General features: G+C 46.6%; 2 protein-coding genes and 1 pseudogene across 3 annotated transcripts; 2 read left to right on the top strand and 1 right to left on the bottom strand.

Annotated features, from left to right (window-relative positions):
- The first annotated feature begins 3,697 nt into the window (after window positions 1-3,697).
- ERAS (ES cell expressed Ras) lies at window positions 3,698-4,384 on the top strand. The gene has a single exon (XM_049871486.1). It carries the CDS (start codon window positions 3,698-3,700, stop codon window positions 4,382-4,384), a length of 687 nt encoding a protein of 228 aa, XP_049727443.1.
- Window positions 4,385-5,643: 1,259 nt separating this feature from the next.
- On the bottom strand, window positions 5,644-11,692 carry PCSK1N (proprotein convertase subtilisin/kexin type 1 inhibitor). Of its 2 annotated transcripts, none has more exons than XM_049872909.1 (3): window positions 11,450-11,692; window positions 6,400-6,869; window positions 5,644-6,005 (listed from the first exon to the last, which is right to left on the bottom strand). In XM_049872909.1, exons 1-3 carry the CDS (start codon window positions 11,561-11,563, stop codon window positions 5,810-5,812), a joined length of 780 nt encoding a protein of 259 aa, XP_049728866.1. In that variant the 5' UTR covers window positions 11,564-11,692; the 3' UTR covers window positions 5,644-5,809. The 2 variants fall into 2 exon arrangements, with proteins under 2 accessions (XP_049728866.1, XP_049728867.1); XM_049872910.1 differs by having other exon boundaries at window positions 6,400-6,866.
- LOC126069786 (uncharacterized) lies at window positions 10,119-10,237 on the top strand (annotated as a pseudogene).
- Window positions 11,693-19,734: the final 8,042 nt, after the last annotated feature.

Raw genomic sequence — 19,734 nt, 5'->3', positions numbered from 1 at the left:
CCTCTTATCAGAGCCCAGAGCTGCTGCCTGGGTCCCAGAGACCACCGCTTGCCCAGGAGAGAGGTGAGCCTGCGGCTGCGCCCTAACCCCATCCCTAAGCCGGGAGGTCTTACCGCGAAGGGTTTTGGAGGCGCGACCAAGGTCGGGAGGTCCCAAGATCTTGAGTTTGGGGGACCCTTCCCCTACCGCCTCCCAGCCCCATAATCGTCCGGCCCTGCTGTGTGAGGTAAAGAGACTCGGGTGAGGGTATCCGGCTGTGCGTGAAGCAGGGAGGTTTCACCGAGACTCCCCCACCCCCTCCTGCCCCACCCCCCAGTCCATTACTCCCTGGGACAAGAAAGGTGAACTTTCTTTGTCCAGACTGAGCCCAAAGTGGAGGTGGGCACAGGGTCACCTCACCTGGCTTAGTCAAGGAAGGTGTGACCTGTGAGGCTAGCCTGGAAGGCGGATTGTAAGATCTCATATTTGGAGTGACCTGCCCCTGCCCCCTCCCACTCTCCCTGAACCCCAGACCCCTAGCCCCTCAACTCACCCTCCTAGGTCGGGAAAACAATCCAGACCACGTATTAGGCGGGATCGCAGGGTCTCAACGGCCCTATGATGACACTCCAGTAGCACTTGCCACAGCAAGTCGTTCTATATTTCCTGAGAAGTGTGAGACCCCTCCTCTGTTATATCCCTGACTGGCTGTGTGACCTCGGGCCAGTCACGGTAACCTCGTTTCTCTGAGTCTTGCTTTTCCTCATTGATAAAGGGAGCTTGGTGATAACCCAGGCCTCACCAGGATGTTGTGAAGATTATGTGTGAGCGTGGGTGTGTCAGAGCACCTGGCACAATACTGAGCTCTCAGTAAATAATGTCTGCTGCTATTTTTAATTGACTCGGCAACAGGTTTGATTTTTTTGGTTTTTATTATGATTATTATCACTTTCATCAAGAGCGGAGAGCTGTTCTCGCATCTCATCCTCAGCTTTCCAGCTGCTCAGGCCCAAAACTTAAAGAGTCATCCTCGTCCCCCTCTCCTGCCTTTTATCTCTAAGGATAAAAACCGGTTCAGAATTTATCCAGAATCCATCCTCTCCTCAGCACATCCACAGCCACCACCATCATCACTGGCCTGGAGTACTGCAGTGGCCTCCTCACTGCTACTCCTCGCTCCCTCCCCTCAGTCTGTCCTCCCAGCTCTGTTTTCTCCCATTTTCTTTCCTCCGGATCTTGGGACCCCTGGGGCTCTGTCCCCTGCTTACTTCTTCCCTCATTATGCTCCCCCTTCCTGATCAAGCACATCCCGTGATCATTTTCAGCTATCTCTCTGGGCTGAGGACCCTGCAGCTGGAGCTCCATCAGAGATCTTGCCTCTGGGAACCCTAAACTCCAGATCCCAAACTCAACATAACCTCCCATGGGCACCTCTCTTCCACCATCTTCCCCCGACCTGCCACTGCTCACAGGTTTCCAGAGAGAGTTGTGATAACAGTTATTATGGAGCACTTACTGAGGCCCGCACTGAACTAAAGCACATAAATGTTTGTTGGATGCATTAATGGTGATTTAATAACTAACACTAATCGAGCACTTGCTGTGCCTGTCCCCTTCTAATAGCAAGATAATTTACTTATTTGTCTTGTTTATTCTCTGTTTTTCACTGCCAGAATATAATCCTCACAAGGGCAAGAATTTCAATCTATTTTGTTCACTGCCATATCCTGACATACAGTAAGAGTTTTGAATTAATGAATGAGGATTGAATGATAATAATAATGCCTAACATTAATCGAGCACTTTCTGTGTGCTTATCACCAAAATATATTTAACTTATTTATCTTGTTTATTGTCTGGGCCCCTGTCTTAGTTATCTAGTGCTGCTATAACAGAAATACAAGTGGATGGCTTTAACAAACAGAAATTTATTCTCTCACAGTCTAGGAGGCTAGAAGTCCAAATTCAGGGCGCCAGCTCCTGGGGAAGGCTTTCTCTCTCTGTCGGCTCTCGGCGGCTCTCGGCTCTCGGCGGCTCGCGGCTCGCGGCGGCTCTCGGCTCTCGGGGGAGGTCCTTGTCATCAATCTTCCCCTGACCTAGGAGTTTCTCAGCACAGAGACTGTGCTCCCGGCACTACTTTCTTGGTAGTATGAGGTCTCCCGGTCTCTCTGCTCACTTCTCTTTTTTATATCTCAAAAGAGATTGACTTAAGACACAACTTAATCTTGTTGATTGAGTCCTGCCTCATTAACATAACTGCCTCTAATCCCGCCTCGCCTCATTAACATCATAGAGGTCTGGGTTAGGTAGGATTTACAACACAGGAAAATCCCATCAGATGACAAAATGGTGGACAACCACACAATACTGGGAATCATGGCCTAGCAAAGTTGACACACATTTTTGGGGGACACAATTCAATCCATAACAGTCCCACGCTAGAATGTAACCTTCACGAGAACGAGGAATTTTTTTTGTCTAAATTTTTTCACCTTTGTGTCTTTGCCATGCAGTAGGTTCTCAATAAATGTATGTTAAATAATTAATAAAGACTAAGTTACATTGGGAAAACCCCGGTGGCGTAGTGGTTAAGTGCTACGGCTGCTAACCAAGGGGTCGGCTGTTCGAATCCGCCAGGCGCTCCTTGGAAACTCTATGGGGCAGTTCTACTCTGTCCTATAGGGTCGCTATGAGTCGGAGTCGACTCGACGGCACTGGGTTTGGTTTTTTTGGTTTTAAGTTACATTGGAGCCCTGGTGGCACAGTGGTTAAGAACTCAGCTGCTAACAAAAAGATCAGCAGTTCGAATCCACCAGCCGCTCCTTCGAAACCGTATGGGGCAATTCTACTCCGTTGCTATGAGTTGGAATCGACTTGATGGCAATCGGTTTGGTTTTGGTTTTTTAAGTTACAATGATGATGGCTAACAGACTGCGTAATTCACCTATTTGTTTGGTTTAGCATTAGTCTCCATTTTCTAGAACCTAAATTCTCTGAAGGTCGGTGGTATGGGATGGCCGCATACTGCAAGGCAGGTACTGTGCTGGGCAAGGGTACAACAGTGAACACAACACAAAATCCTTTCCCTCCACCATGGGGAGTGACTGCTAATGGGTTTCTTTTCGGGGTAACAAAGACGTTCTAAAATTAGATTATGGTGGTAGTTGCACAACTCAGTGAATATACTAAAAGCTATGGAATTGTACAATTTAAATGGGTGAACTTTATGGTATGTAAATTATATCTCAAAAAAGAGGTTTCTAAAAAATCCTTGCCCTTACAGAGTTTATGCTATGGAAGAGATATAGAGACAATAAACAGAAGTAATTTATGCAGCATATAGGTGATTGGAGTTTTTTTTTTTTTTTTGGTATAGGTGATTAGCACACTAACCCATACTTGCAGCCATTGAGTCAATTCCAACTCACAGCGACATTATAGGACAGAGTAGAACTGCCCCATAGGGTTTCCAAGGAGCCCCTGGTGGATTTGAACTGCCGACCTTTTGGTTAGCAGCCGTAGCACTTAACCGCTACACCACCAGAGTTTCCTAGAACACACTAGGCACTCACTAATGTTTATTCAATGGCACCCAGCTGTCCCCTCACCACAAATTATCTCACCTAACCTATCCACCCCCCGACCCGCTTGTCTTTCTTCCCTTCCCACTTGCAGGGTCTGCTGTCCACATCTCTTCCCTGAGCTGCCCACTGGGAGCATGGCACTGCCCATAACCCACGACCTAGGCCTGGGCACATGGAGCCCTAACTCTCAGGAGCCCCACAGGGCTCTGGCACGCTGCAGAGGTGACCAGAAGCTGCCTGAGTACAAGGCAGTGGTGGTGGGTGCAAGTGGTGTGGGCAAGAGTGCGCTGACCATCCAGCTCAACCACCACTGCTTTGTGGAGGACCACGACCCAACGATCCAGGATTCCTACTGGAAGGAGGTGGCTCTCGGCTGTGGGGGCTACATCCTAAATGTGTTGGACACAGCAGGACAGGCAACTCATAGAGCCCTTCGTGACCAGTGCGTGGCTATCAGTGATGGTGTGCTGGGTGTCTTCGCCCTCGATGACCCCTCCTCTTTGGACCAGCTGCAGCAAATACGGGCCACCTGGGGCCCTCACCATGCCCAGCCTCTTGTCCTGGTGGGCAACAAGTGTGACCTCGTGACCACCGCTGGAGATGCTCATGTTGCTGCTGCAGCTCTCGCCCAGAGCTGGGGGGCCCCCTTCGTGGAGACCTCGGCCAAGACACGCCAAGGTGTAGAGGAGGCCTTTGCTCTGCTTGTCCGTGAGATCCAGAGAGTCCAGGAGGCAATGGCAAAAGAGGCCATGGAAGGAGCAGGTGGGCGTAAGGCCCGGCACAAGAAGGTCATGTGCCACTGTGGCTGCTCTGTGGCTTGAAGATCTTGGTCAAGAAAAGCGAACCCTCCCCCTGCCTAGGGCATTGATTCTTTTGACATGAAACCCCTAGAGCAACTAGCTGCATGGGACACCTTCGTTTACTGGGAATAGGTAGACACCTGTCTTGGGGAAGTTTTCATTCGGTTGAGGAGATTTTTGTTAACATGGGGTGTAGTGTTGGTTGTGTTATGTCAAATTGAGAGATTTTGTGTAAAATTAAATAAATGGTGTCCCCAGGTTTCAAAGCTGCCTCTGTGCCAAGTGTTACCTGAGTGGGGGTGAAACGGGGTAGAACGTTACTTGAATTATGAGAGTTCTTTCATTCAAGAAATTTCGGTGCCAGGCCCTGCTTTGGGTAGGAGGTATATAGAGGTGAACAAGATGTGTAGATATGACATTCTTGTGGGGTGAAGGAAAATTAAAAAAAAAAAAAAGATATGTGATATAAGGTTGGGTAGTGTTACAGGCTATGTATTAAAGGCAAGTGACAGAATAAAGAGTGACAGGGATGCTCCTTAGACAAGGAGGTCAAGGAAAGTCTTACAGAGTAGTGATATTTGGATAAAAACTTGTGGATATCTGGGGGCAGAGGGAATAGCCAGTGCACAGGCCATGGTCACAGACCAGCTACCACGACACAAACTCCCAATATCTTCAGGGCCTCTATAGTATGTAACTAAATATTCAAAAATTGCAAACCAAGCTAACAAAATCTATCCTCTCCTCCTACCTTGACAAATACACTTTGTTAATGACCTGGACCTCCAGGCTCTAATTTCTCAGAGTCCTCAGTGTTCCATGCCACAATGTGACTTTGCTGGGAGAGCTGACCCCTGGCCTTCCACCCATCCCTTTTCTCTTCCCACCCCAGGGCCCTGCCCACATCTCCAGGGCTCTTAGGTATGCACTGGACAGCCCAGCCAGCAGGGTCCATGCTTTCTGCTCTCATGCCATCCCTTGACCACCCCTTGGCCCTCAGGAGGATGGATCCCCAGAAGACACTGCTCAAAACCTTTTGGGCACCCTGGTACCTGAGTGAGGTCCAGAAGGTCACACAGGATGGGGTTGGCCCTGCCACTGTCCATGTGGATCCCTCCGCCAGAGAGGAGCAGCCTAGCCTGGGGGGATATGGTGTGGGATGTGTCTCTAAAGTGTGGGACCCAGGGCAGGGGCCCTTCTGCCCTGATCTAAAGACGGTTACCACCACCAGTCCGCCAACCCCTCGACACTGCCACTCACAATGACAAGCACATAGCTGCTTCATGTAGTATTTATTGTGGGGCCAGGTGGTGGGGATCTTGGGGTTAAAGGGCAGCAAAAGGGCTGGCTGGGGTAGGTCGCTCTCAAAGTGTTGAGGGGGAGCAGTCTGCGTGTCAGAGGCGTGGGCGGTCCTGGGTCAGAGGGCGCGCGAGACTCCGCGGGTGCTCAGGGCCGCAAGAGGCGTCGCATGGGCGCCTGGGGCGCGGGGCTCTCCAGGCGTTTCACGCGCAGCAGCGCCCCCAGCACGCCTTCAGGAGGCACATCAGGGCCCAGATCCTGGTCTGCCGCGCGGCGGAGGCGGCGCGGGGTGCCCACCGTCTCGGGGTCCGGGCTTCCAGTGAGGAGCCGCCCCAGCACGTACCTGAAGTGGGAGCGGAGTGGAATACAGCGAGGATATGACCGCGAGTTCCTGCCCCGCCCTGGGTACCCGGCCTGCGGACCTGCCCACTGCTTCCAGGAGACAAACAACCCCGCTTTCCATCCCAGAAATTCTGCAGCCCCACCTCCCACGCCTACCTCCAGAAACTGGGCATCAGAGCTCCCTTCCCCAGCACCAGGAAACCATGACCCGCATTGGCCCCCCAACCAAGCATCTTTGCTCCCACACCCTGGATCCAGGACCCCGCTCCCTCCTAAGGTTCCAACACCCTCGCCCCCCTTCTGGGGACCCAGGATGCCCTCTCCTCCCAGGACCAGAGCGTTCGCTCCGCTGCCTCATCCTCCGGGGACACAGGCCCATCCCTTTGCCGGGGTACCTCAGCAGCTCAGGGTCCACGTCGGATGTCCAGTCACCGGCGTCCTCGGCGCCCTGGCCAGTGGGGCGGTCATCGTAGGCCGAGGGCCGGGTTCTAAGCACAGAGGCGGGGACGGGGAGCAGCTGAGCAGCGAGGGCGGCAGGGTCCAGGCGAGTGAGGAGCAGGGCACGCGCAAGCTGCGTGGCGGGCGCGTCGGGGTCGTCGTCCTGGCCCAGACTCATGTCTGAAGGGCGGGGTGAGCCCCAGAGACGCAGCAATTGCGCCAGGATGCGGGCTTGCTGATCCTCAGCCTGCTGTGCTTCCGCCCGCGCCCGCTCCTGCCGTTCGGCCTCCAGCAGGTGAGCCAGCGCCCGGGCCAGCTCCTGCACAGCCCCTGCCGCCTCTCCCCCGGGCACTGCCCGTCTGAACCGGCGGGAGGCGCCAGTCTCAGCCATGGGCGGCGAGGGTGCGCCCAGGTCGCGGGGCTCCTGCTGGAACACGAGAGGGGGGAAAAGATGTGCGTCAGCATCCATTCAGCCAGGGACTCCCAACCCGGTGATCTCTGCGGAACTCAAATATCCCAGATGCCACCAAAGGCACCATGTCCTCCTCCCCCCGCCCCTGAGGTCACTCCAAACCACCAAAGCAAAGCCGCTGCGGTTGAGTGGATTCCGACTCATAGTGACCGGATAGGACAGAGTAGAACTGTCCCATACGGTTCCCTAAGGAGTGGCTGGTGGATTCCAACTGATGACCTTTTGGTTAGCAGCCAAATTCTTAACCACTGCGCCACCAACGCTCCCTAAGGTCACTGGAGACCTCCAAATATCTCCAGAAACACTTAAGACCATCAAAAATCTCTAGACCCCAGTGACTCCCAGAACTTGCCCGAGGGTCCCTGGAGACCTTCAATCACTCCAAAGGCTCTTGTCGATTCCCCGAGCCTCCCAGAAACCCCTCTTCTAGTGACTCCCAGGGGCTTGCAGAGGCCCCCAGAAACTCCCAAATACCTCTGTGGAACCTCAAGACCCCTCCCAAATCCCTCAGACACCTCCGGTGACCTCCTAGTGATTCCCAGGAGCAGTTCCAAATACTTCTGGAGAACCTCAGACACCCAAGGGTCCCCAGCAGACCCCTGAGACCTCCAGATGTCCAAGTAAGCTCCTGCTGACTCCCAGGGCCACCGCAGACTTTCCAAGACCTCCAGACACCCGGAAGACCTCCTAGTGACTCCTAGTGACTACCAGGAGCCAGACTCTCAGACATCTGATGATGACAGCAACATAAAAACTCGCACAGCAAGCCCAAACTCACACGCAAGCCTTGCAGGTATGTAGCTTTCGCTTCTGGTAATCTGAGGGACTACGGTCCTGAAAAAAACACCCTCGCTCCAAAACTGCTAAAAATACTGGATTTGTTATTTTAAAATACATTTTCAAAGGCACTGGGGAATATCTACTTCGATCCAAAAGTCAGCACTAATGCTTAATGGAAAAACACTGAACGTATAGGCATTGCCACTAAAGCCAGGAACAAAACAAGGATGTCCCCTAGCACTTCTATTATTTAATAGTGTTCTGCAGATAGCTGCTAAAGCAATTAGATAAGAAAAAGAAGTTAGAGGTACAGAATTTGGAGAAGGAAAGAGGTAAAATTCTCACTATTTGTAAATAATGTAATTATATACTGGAAAATCTAAAATAATCAACTGAAAAAATACTACAAGCAATAATATAGAAATTTATTAATGTAGACAAGTAGATTATACTCATAGATTATAGGAAATATATATTAATATAGAAAAGTCTATAGTTGTGATACCTACCATTGCCACTCCTTCTGGGTATCTTTATAAGCAAATGCAAATATAGGTTCCTATTGTTTTACCCCAAATGTATGAGAGCATCCTTTGTATGGATGCACAACAGTTTATTTAACCGGTCAACAATTGGTAGATGCTTAGGGTGTTTCCAGTCTTTTCCTATTCTTATAACAATGTTGGAATGAATAACCTTGTTCATATATCATTTAGCACGTGTGCAAGTTTATCTGTAGGATATGTTACCCAATGATGAATTTTCAGTTCAGACAGTTTGGATAAAATTTTAGTAAGTTTAAAGAAATAAAAGCATACCCAAAATAAGAGTAAGAAATAAAATATCACAAAAATGACCACAAAGATTTGAAAAAGAAATACATAGGCCATCTAGAAATACACTTGAAATGAAATTAAAATCTCATTTGGACATATTAAACAGCAGATTTGACACAGCTGAAGGAAGTAATAGCTCAGAAATATACACATATTGACACTTGCTATATGACAGAGGTGGCACTGCAGAGCAGTGAGGACAGGATGGAATTCCTCAATAAATGATGCAGGAATAACAAGTTATCCAAATCTGGGGGGGGCGGGAATGGAAAGGAAAGACGAATAAAAATAAATTAAGAATTTGTTTTTATCTTAAGACACCATAAAAAGAATGAAAAGTAAAATCACAGAGTGGGAGAACATGCCTGCAACACACACGCACACACAAAATCAATATCCAGAATATACAAAGAATTCCTGAAAGCAATAACAGAAAAACAAATACAAAAATGGGCAAAATACATGTTCAAGTATTTCAGGGAAATGGAAAGGAAATGAGTTATAAGCATATGAAATATAGTCAACGTCATTAGTAATTAGGGAAATGAAAATTATAACCCTGAGGTGATACTCTGCATAATACATCCAAAAAATTGGCAAAAATCAAAAAGTCTGAGAATGCCACCTGTTAACATAAATATAGAAAAATGGCAAAATTACTGGTGGGAATTAAATTGGCAAAATAACTTTGAGGAGTAATTTGGCAATGTCTAAAAAGATGCACATATCCCATGATCCCACCCCTGGGGTGTAACACCCCAGAATACCTTTTTCACATATACAACTGGACACATATTCATTAAAGGTTACAGCAACACTATTCTTAATAGCATAAAAGCAGGTGGGGCATAGAAAAGCCTGGAAACAAAATATCCACTGACAGGAGAATGCATATATGAATCATGGCATACGCATAGGATAAAATATTATGCGGCAAAAAACCAAATTACAGCCATGCACAGTATGGATGAATCTCACAACCGCTGCAAAGCAAAAAAAAAAAAAAAAAAAAAAGGGAGGGGGCAAGTTGCAGAATTTCACTGCGGACTCCCTGAGACTACCAGACAGGCCAATGACTTCCTAGTCACCTTTACTGATTCCCAGGAGCCAGATCCCCAGAGCGATTCCGTTTCTAGGACGTTCTATACCAGGAAAAGCTAAACGATATATTTAGAGATACATATACATGTGATAAGCTACAAATCAAAGTAAAGGACTAATGAGCAGAAAATACAGGATGATGATTATGGGGGACAGGGGCTTCTAATTGTTGGCCGTGCTCTACTTTTTAGCCGGCTGGTGGGTACACGGGGTGGGGTTATTTTATTTTTCCTTACATCTTGCATATATGTTAAATATGTTATATATTTTTTTATGTTATATTATATATATATATATAAACCGTTGCCATCGAGTCGATCCGACTCATAGCGACCCTATAGGACACAGTAGAACTGCCCCATGGAGTTTCCAAGGAGCACCTGGGGGATTCGAACTGCTGATGGTTTGGTTAGCAGCCGCGACACTTAACCACTACGCCACCAGGGTTTCCATTTGTATATAATATGTAATTTTTTTTTTTAATTTCCCCTATGGCCATACCACCCTGAGCGCTCCGGATCTCATCTTATCTCAGAAGCTAAGCAGGGTCGGTCCTGGTTAGTACTTGGATGGGAGGCTGGCTGGGAATATGGGGTGCTATAGGCTTTTTTTTTTGAGCCCTGGTGTCTCAGTGGTTAAGCGCTATGGCTGTTCACCAAAAGATCGGCAGTTCCAATCTGTCCTATAGGGTCGCTATGAGTCCGAATTGACTTCATGGCAACGGAATTTAGTTTTTTGTTTTTTTTTTTTAAGTATCCTTGATGCAGACAGTCCTAAAGAGCCAGAAGAGGATGCTGCTCTAGGTGCCCTTGCTTGCGCACCCACCACCCCTCAGCCCCCAGGGAGTCACACATTCACCAGCCTCAAGCACGCATGCATAAGGACTGGCAGGCTTTGAGATGTCGCTTATGCAACGCAACACGGCTACATTCACATACAAGGAACTGCACTCGCTCACCTACATGGCTGCTCGTGCAGTTACGAAGGCCACCCAGATGCAAGGTCATGCACCACCCTTAAAAACACAATGGAGCACAGAGAAATCATGGTTACTCGTCCCACGGCGACAGCTCCACGAAGAAGCCACGATAAGCAGCCTCACGAACACACATACAAAATCTCAGGCACTCAGCCCAAGAGAACCAAAATGGAATGTGCGCACGGGGATGCAAAGACCACTCCCTCCCAAAGGAAAACGAAATCTCACTGATTCGCACACACAAACACACAGAAAGACATGCCAATACGCCATGCCATTGCACATAAGGAACAAACGCACAGTGTCACTGAAAAAACAATTGGACCCACAAAAAGTCACACACAGAAGCAATTATCACATCTCCATTGTCATACACTACATACCCGACTGCACAACGGCATCTTCGTACTGACGTATGGAAGCGGTCACATGAAAGGACGCACACTAACAAGGACACCTTTGCACCCCTGTCATCACATTACGCATACACATACCGATGAGCGCATACCCGCCATTAAAGCGCCCAAGTCCCATGGACAGCGCAGCAGGCGGGGGCAAGGCGAGGCCTCGCCTGGCTGAGGTGCGGAGGGGTGGGCAGGGCGTGGCTGCCTACCGAGCCCCGGCCACCACCACCCTGCATACCGAGAGACTGCGGAGCCTAGTCTAGGGCGCGCCGGCACTGCCTGCCTGGGCGCGGACTGGCGATTGGAGCCCAGGCCACTCTTGCCGATCTGTCTGCATGCCTCAGGAGTTGGTTCAGCGAGGGTGAGGCAGGTGGCATTGACCCTAGGCATGGCATCCTCCTCCCCGCCCCCACCCGCGCCAGGCTGCAGTCTCACCTTTACCGGCCTTGTACCCAGCGCGGGGACTGGCCGAAGTAGGCCCAACAGCAGCAGCACCGAGAGACCGACGCCCCCGGCCTGCGGCCCACAGAGCAGTGGCGACCTCGCCATGCTGCGCCAGCGAGCCGGGCTCCGGACGGGCGGATGGGCTGGCAAATGCGCAGCGTTTGTGCTAGCCCGCAAGGCTGCGGTGCTCTGCGGCTGCGCGCGCCCGGAAACCGTGCCCTCACCTGCCCATCCCCTCCCGCCACTCTACGCAGGCGCAGCCTCAGGTCTCTGGCAGCATCTCCATCCCGCTGGTCGCCATGGAGTTGCCCAAGGGGCAAGGTGAAGAGCCGGAGCCTGCCATGGCAGTTGCCATGGCAGTCGGAGGGCAGTTGCCAGGGCAACAGACTTTGCTGTTTTCCTAGCAGCCAAACAGGAAATAATGGTTCAGTGGGCAGTTCTACCCTGTCCTATTGGGTCGCTATGAGTCGGAATCGACTAGACGGCACTGGGTTTTTTTGGGGGGAGGGGGTTTGGGGGGTAGAATGGGAGTCCAGTCCTCACTCCCTCCTTGGAGAGGAGACATATATCACCTCGTTTACTGGATAAACAATTAAGGATCTAGTACTGTGGACCAGACCCTTTACAGGGCAATGGGTTTGAATCCAGATGATGTGACCATGGACAGGTCAGTTCCCCTTTCTAAGTCTCAGCCCCTCATCTGCATAAAGGGTTCCTAGGCAGCGTTCCTCAGAGTGGTCTTGAAGAATTGATAAAAATGGCATTCAGTAGGAGCTCAATAAATGCTCCATCTTCTTGTCTCTTTGCCAGTATATTTCTTCATCTCGCCATGGCTCCCTGTGTTTCTCTTTTTGTCCTTATGTCTTCCTCTCCCCATCTGTCTCTCCCTGTCTCTGACTCTTTCTCTTCATCTCTCCAACTCCCCATCCTGTTTGTCTCTATTTCACTGTCTATATCTACTTGTTTCTCCACAGATAGAGATATTATCCCTAACTTGTTCCATAAAGGATTTAAAACCATTTAAAATGATGCATCAAGGGCAATAAGATTTTGGTAAAATGTATATGCATCCATTGGGGGAAAATACTGGGAAAGGAATGGTAACAATGGTTATTTCTGGGTGGGGAGATAACTAACGGTCTGTCACTTTCCCCTTTACACTATTCTCTGTTGTCTGAAAAAAAAGTTACAATGAATATGTATTACTATTATAATCAGATAAAAAACAATAAGGATATTTTCATTTTGGAATTAAAATTTTTTAACATGGCATAAATAAAAAGTGAAGAAAGAAAGACCCATGCAGGTAGCTGTGGATATATTTAGTCCATTGATTCTAACTGCCTCCATCTCCTCAGTATTACAAACAACTTCAAAATGAAAATCCTAATACACATCCCCTTATGGACCTGAAGATTATATACCCAGGAATGACGTAATGGACAGACCCTAAGGTGGCTCCTATGATCCCAGCCTTCAGGTATTCATACCCTTGCCTAACCCCTCCCAGTGAATGTGTGCGTGACCAAAGATGACATGATGTATGTGATTACATGTATGTGTTATGTTGAATAAGGTTGAAACAGCCATCTTTTATTTATTTATTTTGAAGTGCCCGCCTTGTGAGAGAACTCTCACTCCCTTGCTGGCTTTAATGAAACAAGTGACCATTTGGGGGAACCTCACTTGGCAAGGAACAGAAGGTGATTCCTAGGAACTGAGGGCAGCCTCTAACCAACAACCAACAAGGAACTGAAGCCCTCAGTCTCACTACCACAAGGAACTGAATTCTCTCCACAACTTGAGTGAGTGTGAAAGTGGATTCTCCCCAAGTCAAGCCTTAGGTTAGACTTCATCCCCAGTTGACACCTTGACTGTATCCTTGAGAGACTCTGAGCAGAAGACCTAGTTAAGCCATTCCCTGATTCCTGAACCACAGAAACTGTGAGATAATAAATGTTTGTTGTTTTAAGGTGCTAAGTTTGTGGTAGTATTGTTACACAGCAACAGAAAACTAATACGAGTGGGATAAATAAGACCTCTATGGAAAAAAATGTTAAAAATCCATTAAAAGGTATAAAGATGATCTGAATAAATGGAGACACATTCCATGCCCTTGGATGGGACAATCTCATAAGATTTTGATTCTCTCTAAATTAATATATAATTTCAATATAATTCCAAATAAATTCCAGCTGAACATTTTAAGGAAAATCAATAAAAATTATTTTAAAATAAATATAAAAGATTCCTGTTATAGGGTCGCTATGAGTCGAAATCAACTCGACGGCACTGGGTTCTGGGTTTTGTTATGGATTGAATTGTGTCACCCAAAAATATGTGCTATAGATCCTAACCTCTATGCCTGTGGTTATAATCTCATTTGAAAATGAGTTCTTTGTTATGTTGAAGAGGCAGGATTAGTGTAGGGTGTATCTTGAGTCAATCTCTTTTGAGATACAAAAGAGATTAAACAAGCAAGCAAGCAGAGTCAAGATGGGGTAAGATGGATGCCAAGACACATGGAGATCTCCAAGGTACTAGGAAACAGAAGCTGAAGAGACAAGGACCTTCCCCCAGAGCTGACAGAGAGAGAAGGCCTTCCCCTAGAGCTGGCACCCTGAATTAGGACTTCTAGGCTCCTAAACTGTGAGAAAATAAATTCCTGTTTGTTAAAGCCATCCACCTCTGGTATTTCTGATATAGCAGCACTAGATAACTAAGACAGAATTTGGTACCAGAAGAGTGGGGTGCTACTCAGATACCTAAAGTGTAGAAGTGGTTTTGGGATTGGGTAATTAGCGGAGGTTGGAAAGTTTTAAGTTGCCTCATAGTAAAACCCTAGATTGCTTTGAAAAGACTTTTGGTAAAATTATGGATGTCAAAGACAATTTTGGCGAGGGCTCAGAAGGAAGTGAGGGGCGCTATAGAGAAAATCTCTATCATCTTAGAGAATACATATGGAACCAGCAACAGAATGTTGCTAGAAATGTTGACATTAAATGTGCTTTTGGCAGGGCTTTAAAAGAAAATGATGATAACAAAATGTATTAAGAAAATGGTCTGCACTCCACTTTGGTGAGAGGAGTCTGGGGTCTTAAACGCTTTAGCAAGTGGCCATCTAAGATGCATAAATTGGTCTCAACCCACCTGGATCAAAGGAGAATGAACACCAAAGACACAAGGTAAATACGAGCCCAAGAGACAGAAAGGGCCACATAAACCAGAGACTCCATCAGCCTGAGACCCAAAGAACTAGATGGTGCCTGGCTACCACCAATCGCTGCCCTGACAAGGAACACAACAGAGAATCCCTGATGGAGCAGGAGAACAGTGGGATGCAGATCTTAAATTCTCATAAAAAGACCAGGCTTAATGGTCTGACTGAGACTAGAGGGACCCTGACAGTCATGGTCCCCGGATCCTTTGATAGCCCAAGATTGGAACCATTCCTGAAACCAACTCTACAGACAAGGATTGGCCTGGACTATAAGATAATGATGCTGGTGAGGAGTGAACGTCGTGGCTCAAGTAGACCTATGAAACTATGTGGGTGACTCCTGTGGTGAGATGAAAAGGAAGAGGGGGACAGGAGCTGGTTGAATGGACACAGGGAATACAAGGTGGAGAGGAGGAATGTGCTGTCTCATTAAGGGGAGAGCAGCTGGGAGTGCATGGTGGGGTTTGTATGGCTTTTTGTGTGAAAGACTGACTTGATTTGTAAACTTTCACCTAAAGCACAATAAATAAATTTTAAAAAAGAGAAAATGATGGACATGTGATTGCACAATGGAAGAAGGGTGATACTCTTTATATAGTGGCAAAGAACTTGTCCGAATTATGTTCAAATGTTTGGTGGAAAGTAAAACTTGTAAGTGATGAACTTGGATATCTGGCTGAGGAGATTTCTAAGCAAGATCTTAAAGGAGCCACATGGTTTCTCCTTGCCACGTATAGTAAAATGAGAGAGGAAAGAGATGGACTTAAAAATGACCTGTTCAAAATGAAAACAAAATTTAAAGATTTGGAAAACTCTGTTGTACAAACTAACAACACATGTCCTAGAATGTGCACCAAGGACATGGCTATACAATCTTTTGTTAAAGAGATTAAGCCTGTAACCAATAGATCTATCCAACTACCACAGCAGAAAATCCATCAGCTTAGACTGAAGAGGAGAGAGAAAGAACAAAAGGAAAGAATGCTGTTTGCCTCTTGGAATTCTTCAAGCAGGAAACAGGCCAAAGGAGCTACATCTGTTATCCTTAAAGAAAAGGATCACTGCTGGAGCAGCTGAGAGATCAGCAAAACTGTTGAGAGGAGCATGGAAAGCAGGGCCTTCTCAGTTTCAAAGGGTGGGGCCATGGTCTCCTGGATCTCAAAGGGTGGGCCACGGTCTCCTACATTTCAAGGAGTTGCATCTTTGCCAACCTGGTTCTGGAGTGTGGGGCTGCCATTAAGGTGTGCCAGGGGGGTGGAGCTACCACCCAAAGCTGAGGGGGCAGGGCTGCCATGCCCAAGGGGCAGAAGAATTGGGCCTGCTGGCGCCCAGGGGCTCAGGTTGCCATTCAGATGGACTAGGAGAATGGGGTCTCCCAAAGCTGAGGGAGCAGAGTTGTCATCCCAATGGGCCTGGAAGGTGGAGCTGATGCCCAGGGCCAAGGGGCCCCCACCCAGGACAGAAAGCATGACCAACACTCAGGGTCACTTATAAGAGATAAAAAGAGCAGATTAGGCAAGCAGAGATGGGGGAAGAGAGAGGCCAAGCCACATGAATATTGCCCAGGAGCAGAAGCTCAGAAGAGACAAGGACCTTCCTACAGAGCTGACAGAGAAAGAAAACCTTCTCCTAGAGTTAGCACCCTGAATTCAGACTTGTAGCCTCCTAAATTGTGAGAAAATAAAATTCTGTTTGTTAAAGCCATCCACTTGTGATATTTCTGTTATAGCAGCACTAGATAACTGAGACAATTCTGCACAAAAATGTGTGCAAGAATGTTTATAGTAGGATTTTTCATAATAGCCAAGAAGTGGAAACAACCCAAATGTCTATCAATTGATAAATGGATAAACAAAATGTGGTATATCCATGTTGTGGTCATTAGTTGCTGTTGAATCAGCTCCAACTCATGGCAACCTTATGCATAACAGAATGAAACATTGCCTGATCCTGTGCCAACTTCATAATCATGTCGGTAAGTGTCTTAGGCTGGGTTCTCTAGAAAAACAAAACCAGTAAAGTGTATAAATATATATATATATATATAGAGAGAGAGAGAGAGAGAGAGATCTATATCATGGAAACAGCTCACATGATTGTAGAGGCTGAAACATCCCAAGTCCGTGGATCAGGATAGAGACTTCTCCTGATTCACGTAGCTGCAGGGGCTGGCGAATACAAGATTGGCAGGTCAGAGAGCAGGGCTCTTGCTCACAGGCTGTGAAGGTTGATGAATCCCAAGATCAGCAGGCAAGACTGTAAGGCTTCTCCTGATTCATGTAGGTGCAGGGGCTGGTGAACCCAAGATCAGCAGGTCAGAGAGCAGGACTTTTTCTCACAGGCTGTGAAGATTGACGAATCCCAAGATCAGCAGGTAAGCTGCTAGCTCAAGTCCCAAGAACTGGAGGTCAGATGAACAAGAGGCAGCAGCAGGATCCAGAGAGGGCAAAAGCCAGAACGTCTGCTTCTAATTGGATGCAGGCTACATGCCCAAGGAAACTCCCTTTCAACTGACTGTCTACTCGCATCAGAACCCATCATGGGGGTGATCACATGGCCCAGCCAATTTGACACACAATCTTAACCATCACAGTTAAGTCTGAGTCCACTGTGTCAATCCATCTCTCGGAGGGATTTCCCTCATTATTGCTGACCCTCTACTTTGCCAAACGTGATGTCCTTCTCTAGAGATTGGTCTTTCCTGATGATGTGGCCAAAGTAAGCAAGATGAAGTCATACCATCCTTGCTTCTTAGAAGTATCCTGGCTGTACTTCCTCCAAAATTCATTTTTCTGGAAGTCCATGGTGTATTCAATACTCTTCATTAACATCACAATTCAAATGCATCAATTCTTCTTAGATCTTCCTTTTTCATTGTCCAGCTTTCACACACACATAAGGTGATGGAAAAGACCATGGCTTGGGTCAGGTGCACCTTCATTATCAAAATGGCATCTCTGCTTTTTTAACACATTAAAGAGGTCTTTTGCAGCAGCTTTTCCCGGTGCAATACATTACCTGATTTTTTGACTGTGGCTTCCATGGGCATTGATTGTTGATCCAAGTAGAATGAAATTCTTGACAATTTCAATTTCTTCACCATTTATCATGATGTTGTTTATCAGACCAGTTGTGAGGATTTTCATTTTCTTTATGTTCACATGTAATTCATACTGAAGGCTGTAGTCTTTGACCTTTATTGGTGTTTCAAGCCGTCTTCATTTTTAACAAGCGAGATTGTGGCATCTGCATATCACAGGTTGTTAATGAGTCTTCCTCCAATCTTGATGCCACATTCTTCTTCATATAGTTCAGCTTCTTGGATTATGTGCTCAGCATGGGGATTGAATAAGTAAGGTGAAGAGGTACAGTGAAACCTGTGAGAGCCAGAACTCAACAGGATTGCTTTGTTTTCCTGGGTCTCGCAAGTTTTCCACCTTTGAAAGGTGGAAAGCCTTACCACTTTTCTATTGCTTGTTTTAGTAGAAAATATTTTAGTTTTCCTTCTCTGACAGGTTTCTGCTTTACAAGGTTCCGGCTGTACACCTTTTCTGATTTAAACTACGCAATATCCCTTTGTTCTGTTCAAACGACTGCCTCTTGATCCATGTACAGGTTTTTGCATGAGCACAATGAGGTGTTATGGAATTCCCATTCTTCATAATGTTATTCATAATTTGTTATGATCCACATAGTTGAATACCTTTGCATAGTCAATAAAACACAGGCAATCATCTTTCTGGTATTTTCTGCTTTTAGCCAAGATCCATCTGATAATGACAATGATATCCCTTGTTCCATGTCCTCTTCTGAACCTAGCTTGAACTTCTGACAGATCCCTGGAGATGTATGGCTGCAGCCATTTTTGAATTATCTTCAGCAAAACATTGCTAGCACATGATATTAATGATATGTTTCGATAATTTCCACATTCCGTTTTATCACCTTTCTTTGGAATGAGCACAAATATGGATCTCTTCCAGTCACTTGATCAGGTAGCTCCCAAATTTCTTGACATAGGTAAGTAAACGCTCCCAGTGTAGCATCCGTTTGTTGAAACATCTCAGTTCCGTCAATTCTTGGCGCCTTGTTTGTCTCCAATGCCTTCAGTTTGTTTGGACTTCTTCCTTCAATACCATCTGTTCTAAATCATATGCTACCTCCCAAAATGGCTGAATATCAACCAATTCCTTTTGATACAGTGACTCTGAGTAATAGTTGAATATCAACCAATTCTTTTTGGTACAGTGACTCTGTATTCCTTGCATGTCATCTTCTTTTAATGTTTTCTGCATTGTTCAATACTTTGCCCATAGAATCCTTCAATAATTGCAACTGGAGGCTTGAATTTTCTCTTCAGTCTTTCAACTTGAGAAATGCTAATCATGTTCTCCCCTTTTTTTTGGTTTTCTAACTTCAGGTCTTTGCATGTTTCATTATAATACTTCACCTTGTCTTCTCAAGCCACTTTTTCATACATATCAATATAATCTAAACCTATTTCCATGGAGTCGATTCCAACTTATAGCAACCCTATAGGACAGAATATAACTGCCCCATAGGGTTTTCAAGGCTGTAAATCTTTATGGGAGCATACGGCCACATCTTTCTCCCGAGGAATGGCTGGTGGATTTGAACCACTGACTTTGGTTAGCAGCCGAGCACTGAACTACTGTGCCACCAGGGCTCCGGTTATATTAATATACAATGGAATATTATTTGGCTATTTTTATAAAAAGGAATGAAGTACTGATACATGTGTCAACGTTAATGAACCTCGAAAACATTATGCTAAGTGAAAGAAGCTAGACACGAAAAGCATCATATTGCGTGATTTCATTTATATGAAGTGTCCAGAATAGGCAAATCCAGAGAAACAGAAAGTAGATTAGTGGTCTCCAGGAGGTAGAGAGAAAGGGGAGTAGGGATTGGAATGGGAAATGACTATTAATGGGTACAGCCTTTCTTTTTGGGGTGATTAAAATGTTCTAGAATTAGTGCTGATGGATACACAACTTTATGAATATACTAAAAACCACTGAGTTGTATACTTAAA

This window comes from Elephas maximus, chromosome X (assembly GCF_024166365.1).
Source record: "Elephas maximus indicus isolate mEleMax1 chromosome X, mEleMax1 primary haplotype, whole genome shotgun sequence".
Lineage (NCBI taxonomy): Eukaryota > Metazoa > Chordata > Mammalia > Proboscidea > Elephantidae > Elephas > Elephas maximus.
Note: the sequence above shows the minus strand (reverse complement) of the source record. Positions and strands in the feature narration are given on the sequence as shown.

Bases quoted from the DNA above. Each gene is read 5' to 3' on its own strand.
- ERAS (XM_049871486.1), top strand. From the start codon at position 3,698: ATGGCACTGCCCATAACCCACGACCTAGGCCTGGGCACATGGAGCCCT.
- PCSK1N (XM_049872909.1), bottom strand. From the start codon at position 11,563: ATGGCGAGGTCGCCACTGCTCTGTGGGCCGCAGGCCGGGGGCGTCGGT. The intron at 6,870-11,449 runs GTGAGACTGCAG...CTCGTGTTCCAG, and splicing joins TGGGTACAAGGCCGGTAAAG to CAGGAGCCCCGCGACCTGGG. The intron at 6,006-6,399 runs GTACCCCGGCAA...CTCCCACTTCAG, and splicing joins GTGGACCCTGAGCTGCTGAG to GTACGTGCTGGGGCGGCTCC.